The sequence below is a fragment of the Equus asinus genome, chromosome 13, assembly GCF_041296235.1.
Source record: "Equus asinus isolate D_3611 breed Donkey chromosome 13, EquAss-T2T_v2, whole genome shotgun sequence".
Classification (NCBI taxonomy): Eukaryota; Metazoa; Chordata; class Mammalia; order Perissodactyla; family Equidae; genus Equus; species Equus asinus.
The window spans coordinates 9,747,630-9,762,009 of NC_091802.1; the positions used below are offsets into that span (position 1 = coordinate 9,747,630).

General features: G+C 51.7%; 1 protein-coding gene across 2 annotated transcripts; it reads left to right on the plus strand.

Moving 5' to 3' along the window:
• The first annotated feature begins 3,059 nt into the window (after window positions 1-3,059).
• Window positions 3,060-9,995, plus strand: RCVRN (recoverin). Of its 2 annotated transcripts, none has more exons than XR_011493563.1 (3): window positions 3,060-3,659; window positions 6,669-6,780; window positions 9,765-9,995. XR_011493563.1 is itself a non-coding variant. In XM_014864142.3 (3 exons), the coding sequence occupies exons 1-3, from the start codon at window positions 3,197-3,199 to the stop codon at window positions 9,878-9,880; spliced, it is 609 nt and encodes a 202-aa protein (XP_014719628.1). In that variant the 5' UTR covers window positions 3,064-3,196; the 3' UTR covers window positions 9,881-9,995. The 2 variants fall into 2 exon arrangements, 1 of the variants encoding a protein (XP_014719628.1); XM_014864142.3 differs by having other exon boundaries at window positions 3,064-3,577.
• Window positions 9,996-14,380: the final 4,385 nt, after the last annotated feature.

Here is a 14,380-nt window from a genome sequence, read left to right on the forward strand (position 1 = left end):
GGGACAATGGTCAGGTTCTGGATGGACTTTGAAGGTAGAGCCAACACCTTCTTGACAGGTTGGAGTGGGGTGTGACGGAGAGAGAGGCGCTGAGGATGACTCAAGGATTTCAGTCGAAGCACGCAAAGGATGGATTGCCATATACTGCGTTGGGACGGCCGTGGGAGGAGCGTTCTTTCCCATTCTCTTCCTCCCACACCCCTCGCCCTACTCCCTTTTCCCTCTCAGCGCAGACTTGTGTGCAGGCTCTGGTTCCAGGCAGAAGGAGGAAGGGTCCTCTGGTCCCTCATCTCACGGCAGGGGAGGGTAGAGGAACGGGGCAAAGGCTAGGGCCTGGGCCCCAGCTAACAGTCAGGACACAGCCTGCTTCTTTGAGTCAAGGCAAGGCCGGGAGGGGGAGACACAAACTGAGATTCTCTGACCGGAGGCGAGGCCTTCTTGCCAGCAGGCTTTGGGGTTTTGGGCGAGTTTATGGCCCCAGCTCAGACTTAACAAATCCATTCACCATACATCATCTCCAACAACTTGTTTGGCTAAGAGTGTAAACTCTCCCTCTGATAGAAGATGTTTATGCAGGTTTTCAAACAAACCTCCAGGTCATGACCCCTCTCTCAGCAGCGTCAACACAGCTGCCGGTGGTCCCCTCCCACAGTTGGGCCCCTCCCGGGCACAGCAACGTGAAGAATGTGGACAGTACCTGGCTGCTTCCAACCTGGTTCCAGCCCCTTCCTCCTTGCCTTTGGAAAGGGCAGAAGATACTGGGGGGCTCTGGCTTCTGTGTTAACCGAGGGCCCTGTCCCCTGGCCCACGGCCTCTTCTGCTGTCAACCCTCAGCTCCTCACCTACGGAAATGGAACTTCTTGTCCCCCCGGCTCAGGTCTCCTTGAGAAAGGAGGCAGTTGTAATGTAGAGAGAGTGCAGAGAACCCGGAACGGGGCACCTGGCAGACCCAGCCTTTCCTCCTGGCTTTGCCATGTAGCAACTACGTGACCCAGGCAGGTGACATGCCTTTTGGAATTCCATTTCTTCTTTGTAGCATTGGCCTGTTAGCTGCAGGCTTGGTGCGCCCAGGTCTGGCAGGCACTTCTGCTCACCTGGTTCGGAGGCAAGGGTTCTGGCCTCACTTTCACAGCCTGGGTTTTGTTTCCTGTTTGTTTTTTGTGACTCTCCTATTTCTATCTCCTCCTGAGAACAAATGCCTGCTACAGGATAGTGAAAGTCTAGAAAAAGAGAAAGGCTCTTATTAAGAAATAAGATGCTGTCACAAACTGATGGGAAAAAAATACTAAGTACACACCCCCACCCCCCCCCCCAACATTAAGGCCTCCTGAGAAATACTCTGGAACCACAGGGGGTGGGGTGGGCGGGAGGCAGCAGTGGGTCAGCACATTGGTGCATGAACTTCTCAGTCCTTCCCAAGCAACATCAGGGTGAGGTGGCAGGTGGCTTTCTCCCAGCAGTGGGACCCTACTGTCCCCTGTCCTGAGCCTGTTATAAAATAGGGTGCAAACCCCAACTCACCTGCCTAGAGACTGTGGGGTTTATTCTTCATAGTTACAAGCCCTGGGCAAAGAGGGGCCCTCTCTCCCATCCCATGGGAATTCTGGGCCCAGACGCACTCCCCTCCAGTTACACCCAGCCGAGCCAGAGCACCACCCACCTTTCCTTTGGGTGATGAGAATTCAGGTACAGAAGACTCAGTAGGGTTCCTCCTTGTGTCCTGGACTCGTCCCTGCGCTGACTGCAGGGTGCGAAGCCTTCCCAGACAGAGCTCCCTAGCCCCTTGATCTGTCGCTCACTCAACAAGTGTGTGTTAGTGTCTGCCAGCTCCAGGCACCAGGCATGGTTGCCAAGTGACAACCCACAGGCTGAAACTGAGCCACAGATATGTTATATTTGACCCACACTACATTTTTAAAAATTTTGAATTAACTCTCAAAGTTTAAAAAGTTTAGAAATTACATCTAAAAATCTGATTTCCGGATTTCTTTTGGATAATTGAAAAATCTAGGAACACTGGGCCATAATCCCATATGACCACATTTGAATGGCAGCCCCTTCCTTGTAGGACACAGGCCTCACCGCTCCCTATTGCCTCCCTGATCCACCTGCTACTCACTGCACTTGTTGGCCCCTGTGGACAGTTCAGTTTTCCATCCCTGTTGTAGATGAATAATAACAAAGCTAACCTCCAGCACTTACTATGCGCCAGGCTCTGTTCTAAGTTCATTGCACATATGAGCTCATTTCAGCCTCACAATAACAATAAGGTAGACACTATTATTATGCCTGTTCACTTAAGGAATATTCACTGAGGGCCCAAAGCTGCAAGGCACCACTCTGGCAGTGGAGATGCAGCCAGGAACAAACAGGTAGAATCCTGCCTTCATGGAGCTTCCCTTCTGGTGAGGCCGCAACAGCACTCAGAATAAACAAACAGTAAGTCAGAAGGTATATGTGTGAGGGAGAAAAATAATGCAGGATAAAGAGTTTGGGGCGTGCTGATGGTTCGGGGTGGGATATGCTATGGTAAACAGAGTGGTCAGGATAGGACTTCCTGAGAAGGTGACGTTTAAGGAAAGCCGTGAAGGAGGGAAGGATGAGGAGGAGAGCGTTCTAGGCAGAGAGAGGTTAAGGAACTGCCTGGGGTCACACAGCTAGTAAATTGCAAAGCTGGGATTTGAACCCACCTGGCTCCTAAGCACTGCATCATAGGGCTCAGTGAAAGATGCCATCCGTGCCCCTGAGACCCTCAGAGTTAAGGCAGAACACAGGCCGTGGACTCAGAGTCCACTTAGTCCACTCTTGGAGTCTCCTAGCTATTCTTAGAGAGGTAGCATTGGGGGTGCAGGAGGGATGGGCAAGGGACAGTGAGGAAGGCTTCTGCCCAAGGCTTCCACTCTGAATGTTCTGACCTCCTGTCTTGTCTTCCCAGAAGGCCACAGTGTATTGACCACCTGCTGTCAGCTCTTTATTTTAATCTCAGGGGGATTCTGGGACCTTGCCCCCCTCCCCCACAAGCTCCTGGCTCCTCCTCCCTCCAAGTACTGGGGTGAACTGGCCACAAATCCTCCTAATCCGCCAGCATCTCAGCATCCGCCTCCAGTGGCACCCAGCCCCGTCAGCCGGGAGACGACGTTGCTCCCGCTCACCCACCTAGCGGCAACTGCCCGGCCGGGCCCACGCTGCTGCATCGATGGGGAACAGCAAAAGCGGGGCCCTGTCCAAGGAGATCCTGGAGGAGCTGCAGCTGAACACCAAGTTCACAGAGGAGGAGCTGTGTGCCTGGTACCAGTCCTTCCTGAAGGAGTGCCCCAGCGGCCTCATCACCCGGCAGGAGTTCCAGAGCATCTACTCCAAGTTCTTCCCCGAGGCCGACCCCAAGGCCTACGCCCAGCACGTGTTCCGCAGCTTTGACGCCAACAGCGATGGCACCCTGGACTTCAAGGAGTACGTCATCGCCCTGCACATGACCACTGCGGGCAAGACCAACCAGAAGCTGGAGTGGGCCTTCTCCCTCTACGACGTGGATGGCAACGGCACCATCAGCAAGAATGAAGTGCTGGAGATCATCATGGTCAGTCTCGGCTTACCCCTTTCCGGCTGCACGGGACCGGGGTCACCCAGGATCAGGGCCCCCTGCTGCTGCTGCACAGGAGGTAGCCGCTGGGGGCGCTGGAGGGTGGAGTGGGGATCCAGGCTTTGTGACTCAATGGTTCTGGGAGCAAGGTGAGGAGGGATCTCCAACATACTATCAACATAACCGGTTTCATTTTCCTCCTAAAGAAGAATCTGGGATTTCCTATTATTTACACTTTTTGTTTCCTTCCCTCCTTCCTTCCTTCCTTCCTCCTTTCCTTCCTTCCTCTCTTCATTAAGATGTCCTTCAAAACCTTCAACACTCCTCATTCAGATTTCAGATTCTTTCACAAGTGATTTTTAACATGCGACGTGTTTCAAATATCCAGTAGAAAGAGGCCAAAGTTGGGGGATCTGAATCTGTGTTCTAGTCCAGGTTGTCTTCATGACGTGTGGCAGGTCACCTCCCCCTGTGACTCTCAGCTTTCTCCTCCGTCACCTGTCCTAGATGGAACCACCAGATCCTCAGGGTCCTCGCAGGCCAGCACGCATTCTCCTCTCTGTCCATATTGGCCCAGTGTCAGATCATTTATTGTGAAGATTTTACATGTCTTGAAAATAGTTTTATTTGATATATAAGCAATTCATGAAATTTAGAAACATACGCAAAAGAAAATGAGAATTGCCTTTAATTCCATCATCCAGAGAAAATTATTGTCAACATATTGGTATAACCCTTTCCAGTCTTTTATCTATACATTTTTGAATAACTTTAGAACCATGATATATTCATATGTGACTTTTATCATACTTTTTTCAGTAACTATTTTATTATGAATATTTTCCATATCAATATATGTTCTTCAAAACCATTTTTAATAGCTGCTTAGAATTCCATCTTATGGAAATGCCATACAATTATTGCCCTATATTCCTACATTTTTTGACAGCTAGGATGTTTCTATTTTTCTCTATTATATCATCTGTATTTCCCTTCATTTAGTATCTTCTTACTCGATCTTTTTTTATCCCCCTACCCCACGCCACTTGCTTTATTTCTCTAATTCCCTTCCTGTTAAGAGGGAGAAAGCTTTTCATATTATAGATAATTTTAGATGCATTTGTAATCCTGCTTTCATTTGCATAATTCTCCCACCCTTATTAGGAGAAGCCATAAATAAAAGAGCCAAGCACCAGCTTGTGGTAGTGGACTCTGCTTGGGCCTCCCGTTATGGGCAGGTGTGTGGGAACCTCCCGTAGAGCAAGATCCCCTGGATTGGCAGGGCCTGGGAGAGGGACCACATCCTCAGAACCACCTAAAGGATGCCAGCCCAGCGGAGGCCTACGACTTGGTGCTCCCTGAGGAAAAGGAGAAGGGAGAGACCGGGAAGGAAGGAAGGGAGAGACCGGGAAGGAAGGAAGGGGGAGAGAGAGGGAAGGGGAGGGAGGCGGGGAGCATCCACAGCTGAGGCTGTGCAAGGTGGCGCCAAGGCTCCCTTACCCACCAGATCACAAGGTCACTGGCCTGGGAGTCAGAAATTATGGGTTCTAGTCCCAGCTACGCCACCAATCAGGGGCTTGGGAAAACCATGTAACGTCCCAGGGCCCACGGTGAGGATTTGATGGTTCTTTCTTGGTTCTTTCATTGAGGCCCCAGTCTGTCCTTGGTGTTAGAAGCAGAGTAGGGCAGGCAGCCAACCACTCCCACCATTTAGCCATGGGGCGTGCACAGAGTTCCCAGGGCTCAGGACAGAGAGATGAGTAAGGGAGCCACTTACACGTCAGTTGCTGGGCACCTCTGGGCTCTGAGCAGAGGCAGCCGAGGCTGCTGCCCCAAGCTGCTGGGTTTGATTTCCTGCTCCTCTTGTCGTAGCCTGGGGGGCTAAGAGGGAACTTCTCACAGCTGTTGACCTTCCCTCCAGGCTAATTTCACGCACCTTACTGCCCCTGCAGGGCTGTGGTCCCAGGTGTCTCCAAGGTGCCCTCCCAACTTCCACCCGACACCCCTGCCTGCTCCAGGAGCCCCCTGCAACGCTGAGGGTGCAGGCTGGGGCAAGCCCGGAGCCACCACCTTGAGTGTCCACGCTGGGCCTGGCCAGCCCTGGAGTTATTGAGCTGGCGGACTCAGTCCACTGGGGCTGGAGGGGCACGTGGGGACCACCTGGTCCCTGTCCCTGATCACAGGGCAGGAGGCACTTCCTGCTTTGCCCCACATCGCACATCCAGCTCCTTTATTACGAGAGTAGAGGGAGGTGAAGAGGTTCCTTGAGCCTAACACTAAACCTTTCCCTGGCCCCCTCCCTGAGTGGAGGGTAAGTGAGGGGCTTCCTGTTTTCCAAAGGGAGACCTCTGGAAAGTTCTGGTTGACGCCTCCCCTCTCCCTCCCCCAGTGCCTGGGACGCTCTCCAAGGCGTTCCAGGAACGAGGAGGTGACTGACATGATGCAAGCCTGGAGAGTCTAGAACCAAACTGCTGGGTGAGGACCCCCACTCTTCTGCTCCTAGCTCGGTGGCAGTTAGTCGTCTCAGTTTCTTCATCTGTAAAATGGGGCCAACAATGCCCCCCTCATAAGGTTGTTGTGGAGGGTACATGTGGACGTGTTTAGAAAAGTGACACACACTCGACAAATGTCAACCGTATCACCATAGGCCAACTCGGCTGGGCAGGCTCCGTACCCCACCGGCCCAGAAGGAGCCTCTGGATGTTCCAGAACTTCCGGGCAGTGGGGCTCAAGGTAGCAGTTCCCAAATGGCAACCTCAGGGCTGCTGTGGAATTACCATCAGGAAGCTTTTTATTTCTTATTTTCATTTAAAATGAAAGTAATATGTCTACATGGTCAGGAAATTCAAACAGGACAGAAAGGGACAAAATAAGAAGTGGAAGCTTTCCTCCCCGCTCCCCCCACGTTCCTGTCCTGTCTGAGGATCTCAAAAAGACGGACGCCCTGGCCACCCTTGCAGGCGCTTGGATGCAATCGGCCAGGCTGGGCCCTGGGAATCTGCATTTTAACCTCTGCCAGCCACGTGTTCCCCGGGGTGGCCAGTCCCTGCTGCTCCTTATGACGAGTTCTTTCTTTTATTTGGTGCAGGCGATTTTCAAAATGATCAATCCTGAGGACTTGAAGAACCTTCCAGATGATGAAAATACCCCGGAGAAGCGAGCTGAGAAGATCTGGGGGTTCTTTGGAAAAAAAGATGATGGTGAGTTCCTTCTCCTTCATAGCTTTTGATTTTACAGCCGCAGGCTGCTTCCTGGAGACCCCGGTGAGATTTATCCTGAGTCCCAGTGCCCAGGCAGGACAGGGAACAGCTCATGCACTGCGGGGCTGTGTGAAGGGCCCTTGAGGGGAATGAGCAGAAGAGTCAGCAGGACCCATTTCTGCTGCTGCTGCCACTCTGGAGCTGCCGCTGCTGGTGGGAAACGGCGCCACATCCCGCTGGCTTATAAAACTCCGTCGCTGCCTGAGGCTCTCTGGGGGATTAGGAAAGCTCTAAATTACCAAGTGCTTCTGAGGAAAAACACCTTTTGTTCTAAGAGTCGGCCCACAGTGAAGGAAGAGATGGTAAAAAGTGCAGGCAACAGCTCTTATCAGTTTGTATGCAAATGACGAGTTTAGAGGAATTGCAAATTATTTCTTTCTGAAGGAAGTGCCTGGTTTTTAGACACGTTGGTTTCCTTTACTTGTTTTTAAAAATACTTTCTGCACAGCTAGGACCGGGCAGACTTCAGCTCAGTCTGCGTCTGAATTAGCATCGAATCCCAAGGAAGTGGGACCTCAGTTGACACGGTTTTACTTTAGGAAGTTAATTTGGGTATCTGAGAAGCACTGCCAGACAAGATGAGATTTAAACCAGATTACAAGAGATTTATTAGGGGAGAGGCCTGCCAGGGAAAATGGGAGGGTTCTAGGAGAGGCTGTAAAGCCGTCAGACTGCAAAGCAGATCGGACCCCCGTGGGCAGAGAGGCAAAGAACGAATGTTGGGTAAGGAAAGTCTTAGGCTGCAGAGCTATTCTAAGAAAGTTTTGGCAAAGCCCACGGGGCATCCTCGAGCCCTCTTCTTCCAGGAGCTGACCTGTCTCAGTACTCTGCCCCGCTCAGCCTTTGGCTGGGAGCAGCAGTGGGGAGTGTGGTCTTGCATTGAAAGCGATGATGGAGTCCAGACCTGGGCTGCTGGGGCCGCTGGGCATGATGCTCGTGGCCAACCCACGAAGGATGCAGTAGAGGAGTTGGTGTCAGGGGGTGCTGCAAACTCACATGGCCAAGGAGGCAGATGATGAAAGTGAGAGAGGTGGACAGTAGCCCTACTAAGTGATAGGGACTGGTAAATAGTGGAGAGTGGATGTCTGGTCTGATGGTCTCCAGTTGATTGTTGCCACGTGGTAACATGGAGCCCTCTGGGGCCTCATCATCTGATTTTTTAAGAGAAGCCAGCAATCGAGATTTTTAAAATCTGACGTTTCTCGAATGATGAAGCACTATGTGGCCCAAACACATCAGAGGGGCCAATGTTGGCCCTTTTGTGGTCTCTGGGGCAGTCTCTTACCAGGGTTCCAGGGGACAGGTCTGAGTAGGACGTTAAGTAAGGGTGGGTAGAGATGACCCTGGCCCCGCTAATCTGCAGTCCAGGAAGAAGTCACAGAAGTGAGAAGGTCATTGGCACTAGGGCTGGAACTAGGGTCAGGCAAGTGAGGTGCCGGGGTACCAAATTTAAGGAGACACTTGTTGTCAGGTGCCGGCCCTGAGCTCGCACCACCCTGAAAGTGAGCGCCTCCTTAAATTTGACAGGGTTGGCACCTCACTTGCCTCATCGTAGTCCGGCCCTGATGTCACCTGCCCTTTGAGCGCCTTCCTTCCCTCCTTGTTTGCGTAGATCCTGGCTGCTTAACCACCTCCCTGTGCCACCTCAGCCCATTGGCTCTTTAACCCCCTTCATGGCATCCCTCTGGGTCTGCCACGTGTGGAGCCCCCTGTTCAGCTACTTGCTAACCTGAAAATGGACCCAGGTGAATGTCACAGGTGGCGGTGGTGCTGGGGGCTGACGTGTGACTCCTGCCAGGTGACGCGTGTGTGTGTTCACAGGGCCCACCTGGAGACAACGCCTCTCTCCAGCATCGGCTCTGATGGTGGGAGGTTCAAGCTGTGTGAGGCTGATAGGGTAGCTGGGACTTTAAAGCCCAAATTGCACCACCCAGACCTGTGTAGGGAAGCAGCCTGGATCCAAACCCAAGAGGGATGAAGGATGCCCGAAAGGCCTGGAGCATAAGCCAGCGGAAACCCATTTCAGTTCAGCCAAGCATTGATGAGCACCTATTGGGTGCAGGACTATGAGCAGAACCACGAGCAGAAAGGAGCCCCTGTCTCATTCTAAACTTATTTCTACATGGGACGCTCTTCTCCATCAGACCAAGAGTTTCCTGCGGCCAGGGACTTTCTCTCACTCCCTTCTATGCTGCACCCTGCCCCCTGCCCTCTGTCCCCTGTGGTGACCTCAGCCCCGTGCACGGTGGCTCTGGCACAGGGGAAGGGCTCTGTGACTTGCCCTTAACTGGATGGAACAGAAGACAATAGTTGGAGGCAAGACTCTCTCCATCCCAAGTGAGGAGGCAGACGGGGGGATGCAGAGATGCCTAAGGAAGAGTGAGGGTGGAGCTGTCAGCCGAGAATCACAGCATCACGGGGCTGCCCCTGTGCTGCCAGGGGGCAGAGAGCTCTCCACAAGCCGGGCTCTCCCTGGCAGCACACTAGACCCTGACCTTTCCCTCCCTCCTCCCTGCGTACATACTGTTCCCTGCTTCTCAACTGAGACTCTGCTCTGCTCAATCCCCAGGAAGTTCCCCCAGACCTGGAGGCTTGAGACCTGGGGTAATATACAAAACAATTCATAACCAGCAGGGCAGAGGCACCAACCAATCAGAAGAGACACACAGCACTGGACTGCATCCTGGAGGCCCTGGGCAGGGCCAGTCCTTAACCCTCTGGTTGCTGGTTCAGGGGGAGGGCCAGGGGTCCTGGGGAGAGGGTGGGTATCTGGGGTGGGGGTGCGGGTGCCCCCGGGGGCACTGAGACTCAGTATTTTCATAATGGATACATCCATCCTGGGCATGCTGGCCAATGTCAGCCTAGTGGCAGCTTGAAACAGCCAATCCTGAATCCTGACTGTAGTGTTTTTTCCCCATGCACAGATAAACTTACAGAGAAAGAGTTCATCGAGGGGACGCTGGCCAATAAGGAAATCCTGCGACTGATCCAATTTGAGCCTCAAAAAGTGAAGGAAAAGATAAAGGAAAAGAAACACTGATGCCAACTGCTCGGCTCTCCTTCCCCTCATCACTCGCAGAAACACACACACACACACACACATGCACACACGTGCACGCACCCCAGGGGCCACAGAGACCCCAAACCCCACAGCACATTAACCCCCAGCACAGCTCCCTGCCAATCGGAAGCGTCGTTAGCAATCCACCGCTTCCTTCTTCCTTCTGTCTTCAGGCTTTCTTCTTCCCTCCCCTTAGACCCACCGCCTCCCCTCCCCCTGCCCGCCAGCCCAAGCCTCCGAGATAATCCCGGGATTAGGTCACAGGAGTCCTAAATGTCAGCCCCGTGTAAGCTCCTTTGAGGATTGCTGGGTAAGCAGGTTCCAATAAACGCAAGAGGAGCTGGCACACGGCTGGCTGGTCGTTCTTGAACTGGAAAGGAAATGATTTCTGTCGGCTCAGCCTCTAGACAAGGATGTACTGCCATTGCGTCACAGGCTGGGTGCTGGGACTGCCGTGGGGCAGAGGACAGATGCGGCCCGCTCCCAGGGAGCTCAGGGTGCGGAGGGGACTAGAGACCTGGAAGAAGCCATTATAAGCAGGGAGGTTGCTGTGGAGACGTCAAAACACTGTGGGAAGATATGACAGGTAGGGCTGACTTGTCCAGAGGCCAGAGAAGGTGTTCCTAAGGAAGGGACATGTAAGTTAAGACCCAATGGACTGTGGCCATGGAGGGGGCGAAGCGCCTTATCTCAGAGGGGAGCCCACGCTGACCCAAGGCAGGAACGAGAATTTCAAGTTCCAGGACTGTGAAAAGGCCCGGGGATCCACAAGCAGAGGGAGGAGCGAGAGCAGACTGTGAGTTAAGCCAGGAAGGGAGACAGGGGCCAGACCGAGAGAAGCCTGCAGCCCCTGGAAGACTGGGCTTCACCGTGGGGGCCATGGGTACCACTGTGCAGTTTGAAGAAGGAGGGATTTATGTAGGTAAGAGAACCCTCTGGGGTAGAAATAAATGAGAGACCCAAGACTAGGGCAAGGAGCCTAGAAATTACACTTTCATAGTCGCCAGGGTGGCCTGGGCCAGGGGAACAGCAGTGGGTGGAGAGAACAGACCGCTCTGGAGGTATCTAGAAGGTAGAATCCACCTGACTGGCTGCAGGAGGATGACAGAGGGACGAGGATGGCACCCAGGTTTGTGGCTTGAGTGCTGGTGAATGGTGATGCCATCTACCAAGATGGGAAACACAGGGAGGGTCGTTGGATTCAGGGGTAATGACAAGTTCAGTTTTGGTAGGGTGCGAGGTGAAGACAGAGCCACTGATGTCCCTGAGGCCTCTCATTTTAGAGACAAGGAAGACGAGGCCCAGACATAGGAAGCAGCTAGCCCAGGGTCAGCCAACTAATGAGCAGGGGCCAGGCCAGCACAGCCCACTGGCCCACACTGCCTCATCAGATCTCCAGGACCTGGGACACCTGAGAACTCACTCTGTCAGTGGGTTCTCCAAGATCGTTGGGTTCATTGTTTTGAAGGTACATTTATTCTCCAGGCTTAACTTCCAAGATGAGGTCAGAAAAATATACAGATGTCCTGGACAACTGAGCAACCTGTGTACAACCCCCTGAGGCAGAGGGGTCTCCGTTTGCTGGTATTGAGGGTGACTCCCCCCACCAGTTTTAGCCACAGCCATGGCACAATCACCACCACCAGAGAGCACTGCTCTTTGCGGAGGGCAAACTTGAGAGTAATCCTAGCACTTATGTGTGGGGCATTTCCTATGACCTGGGCATCCTGCTAGATGCTCAGCATTATTTCATCGATGAAGACATTATTATCCCCATGGTGTAGATGGCGACATTGATGCCGTGAAGTGAGAGGAGGATTTGGTACTTAAGGCAGAGTCCCTTTGATTACACCAGGTTGCCCTGATAGTTTGACCTGGACACGACAGGACAGAGAATTCTGGATCACACGACATCAGAGCTGGAAGGGGAGGGGAATTTGATCCGGAGGTTCTGGGAGGAGGAGGCACTGCTCGCGACAACCGTCCAGTGTCAGACGTAGTGGGTTACCCAGGAGCCAGCTCAGGGGGAGAAGAAGGACCTCACTTCTCTCTGAGGTCAGGACAGGGCATAGGCGCTGCATAATAACCTTGTTGGTCTATGGTTCAATTAGAGAGATAAAGGGGCCACAGGATCTTCTATTGGCCAATGGAGAACCAAAGAGTGATAACCTAATTCACACATCTTCTGTTAGCTGGGGGTGGCAGGGCCACTTGGGCTGGGGTCCTGGACAGCTCTAGGCCACTCTGTGGGGAAGATACTGAGAGAAGCCAGAAGCAGTGTAGAGTCCAATGTGACTGAAGTGAAGAGAAGGAGGTAGAAGTGGTGATGAGCCATGTCACCAAGACTCTTCCAGATGCAAGGAACAGAACACCCAACACAAATTGTTGGGGTACAAATAGGAATTTACTGACATTTAACTGAAATTTCAGGAGTAGCACTAGCTTTAGGTCTGGCTTCATCCAGGGGCTCCAACAATGTCTCAAGGCTCTTTCTCCATCTCCTAGGTCTGCTTTCTGCTGTGGTGGCTCACTTCTCAGGCAGGTGTTTCCCCATGTTAGCAAGATGGCCACCAGCAGACCCAGGCTGACTTCTTCATGATTCCAGTTTCAGCAGAAAAGAGAAAATGCTTTTCTGTCTAGAGTCCCAGCCAGAGTTCCATGACTGTCTCTCATTGGCTCTGATTGGTTTTATGCCCATTTCTGACCCAATATCTGGTGCCAGGAGGACGTCGTGCTTGAATTGCCCAAACAGATTTTCTTGTCCATCCCTGCAGCTGAAGATGGAGTTGAGACAACTCAAACATCATGGACTGAGAGCGGGAGAAGTGTGGTTTCCAAGAGGAAAATCTGGATGCTATTAGTATAAGACGGGTAGATTGTAAGAATAGATGTCCACTATAGAGACTTTGGGAAGTCACTTTGCATCTCTGAATTTCTGCTTCTTCACGCACATGTAAACTCAAGGGCAGAAACGAGTCTCATCAAGAGCAGTAATCCAAACTGCTCTCACGGGATCCCAGCCTCTCATGCAGTGTCCCTCAGGTATTTCTTAGCATCCTCAGGAGGCGTCGCCCACAGATTCACCAATAGGTCTCTTAGTGCCAGGTGCCATTGCTGCCACCAGGCACTGCATTCCCACCACAACCAAGGCTACAGTGCTCCTGACATCCCCAAGCTGTGTGCTGGGCTGCTGGTATGACTTCTGGGTTAGAATCTGTTGGAGGGACACCATGGGGTGTGGCATTGGTCATGGAAACAGCTATTGTCATTGCCCCCTGGAAACAGCTCTTTTAGATTTTGTCTGTACCTTCTCTTTGCTCACCAGGGCTCAGACACTGTCCATGGAGCCAGACGGGGATGGACACCATGTTGCCCACTCCACCTCCATTTCTGGTTGGTGGTCACACAAATTTATCAGATGAGCCAAGATAGGTCTGTGTCTCATTTTAGGCCCCAGCTGGGATGCCCACCACTCCAGAAAACCCACAAAACCAGACCAACTACACCTACCCTGATTATCACTTAAGTTGTGACAGTCAGTTGGGTCTGTTCTTATGGAAGAATGTCTAAGCTCTAAATGCTACACAGGTGGAAGGCTGGTTATCTGGACCTCAGCAAGGTATTGTCAGTTTCCAGGGGAATCTTCACCTCCTCCCTTTCTGCTTTGACCAGTATTCTCAACCTTGGTCACATATTAAAACCAATCAGGTGATATGACACCAAAAACACAGGCAACAAAATAAAAAAATAGATGGGGCCAGCCCCGTGGCCAAGCAGTTAAGTTCGCGCGCTCTGCTGCGGCGGCCCAGGGTTCGGATCCTGGGCGCGGACACGGCACCATTCGACAGGCCACGTTGAGGCGGCGTCCCACATCCCACAACTAGAGAGACCTGCATCTAAGATATACAACCATGTACCAGGGGGGTTTGGGAAATAAAGAAGAAGAAGAAGAAGAAGGAAAAAAAGATCGGCAGCAGTTGTTAGGCCAGGTGCCAATCCTTAAAAAGAAAAAAAAAAAAGGAAAATTGGCAACAGTTGTTAGCCCAGGTGCCAATCTTTAAAAAAAAAAAAGAAGAATTCTTAAAAAAAAAAATAGATAAATTTGACTTCATCAAAATTAAAAACTTTTGTACATCAAGGGACACTATCAAGAGAGTGAAAACACAGCCCACAGAATAGGAGAAAATATTTGCAAATTATATATCTTATAAGGGCTTAATATCCACAATATATAAAGAACTCCTACAACTCAACAACAAAAAAACAACCTGACTGAAAAATGGGCAAAGGGCTTGAACAGACATTTCTCCAAAGAAGATACATAAATGGTCAATAAGCATAGGAAAAGATGCTCAATATCTTTAGCCATTAGGCAAATTCAAATCAAAACCACACTGAGCTACCACTTCACATCCATAAGAATGGCGATTATCAAAAAAATGGCAAGGATGCGAATAAATAGGAACGCTTGTGCCTTAC

Bases quoted from the DNA above. Each gene is read 5' to 3' on its own strand.
- RCVRN (XM_014864142.3), top strand. From the start codon at position 3,197: ATGGGGAACAGCAAAAGCGGGGCCCTGTCCAAGGAGATCCTGGAGGAG. The intron at 3,578-6,668 runs GTCAGTCTCGGC...TATTTGGTGCAG, and splicing joins AAGTGCTGGAGATCATCATG to GCGATTTTCAAAATGATCAA. The intron at 6,781-9,764 runs GTGAGTTCCTTC...CCCCATGCACAG, and splicing joins CTTTGGAAAAAAAGATGATG to ATAAACTTACAGAGAAAGAG.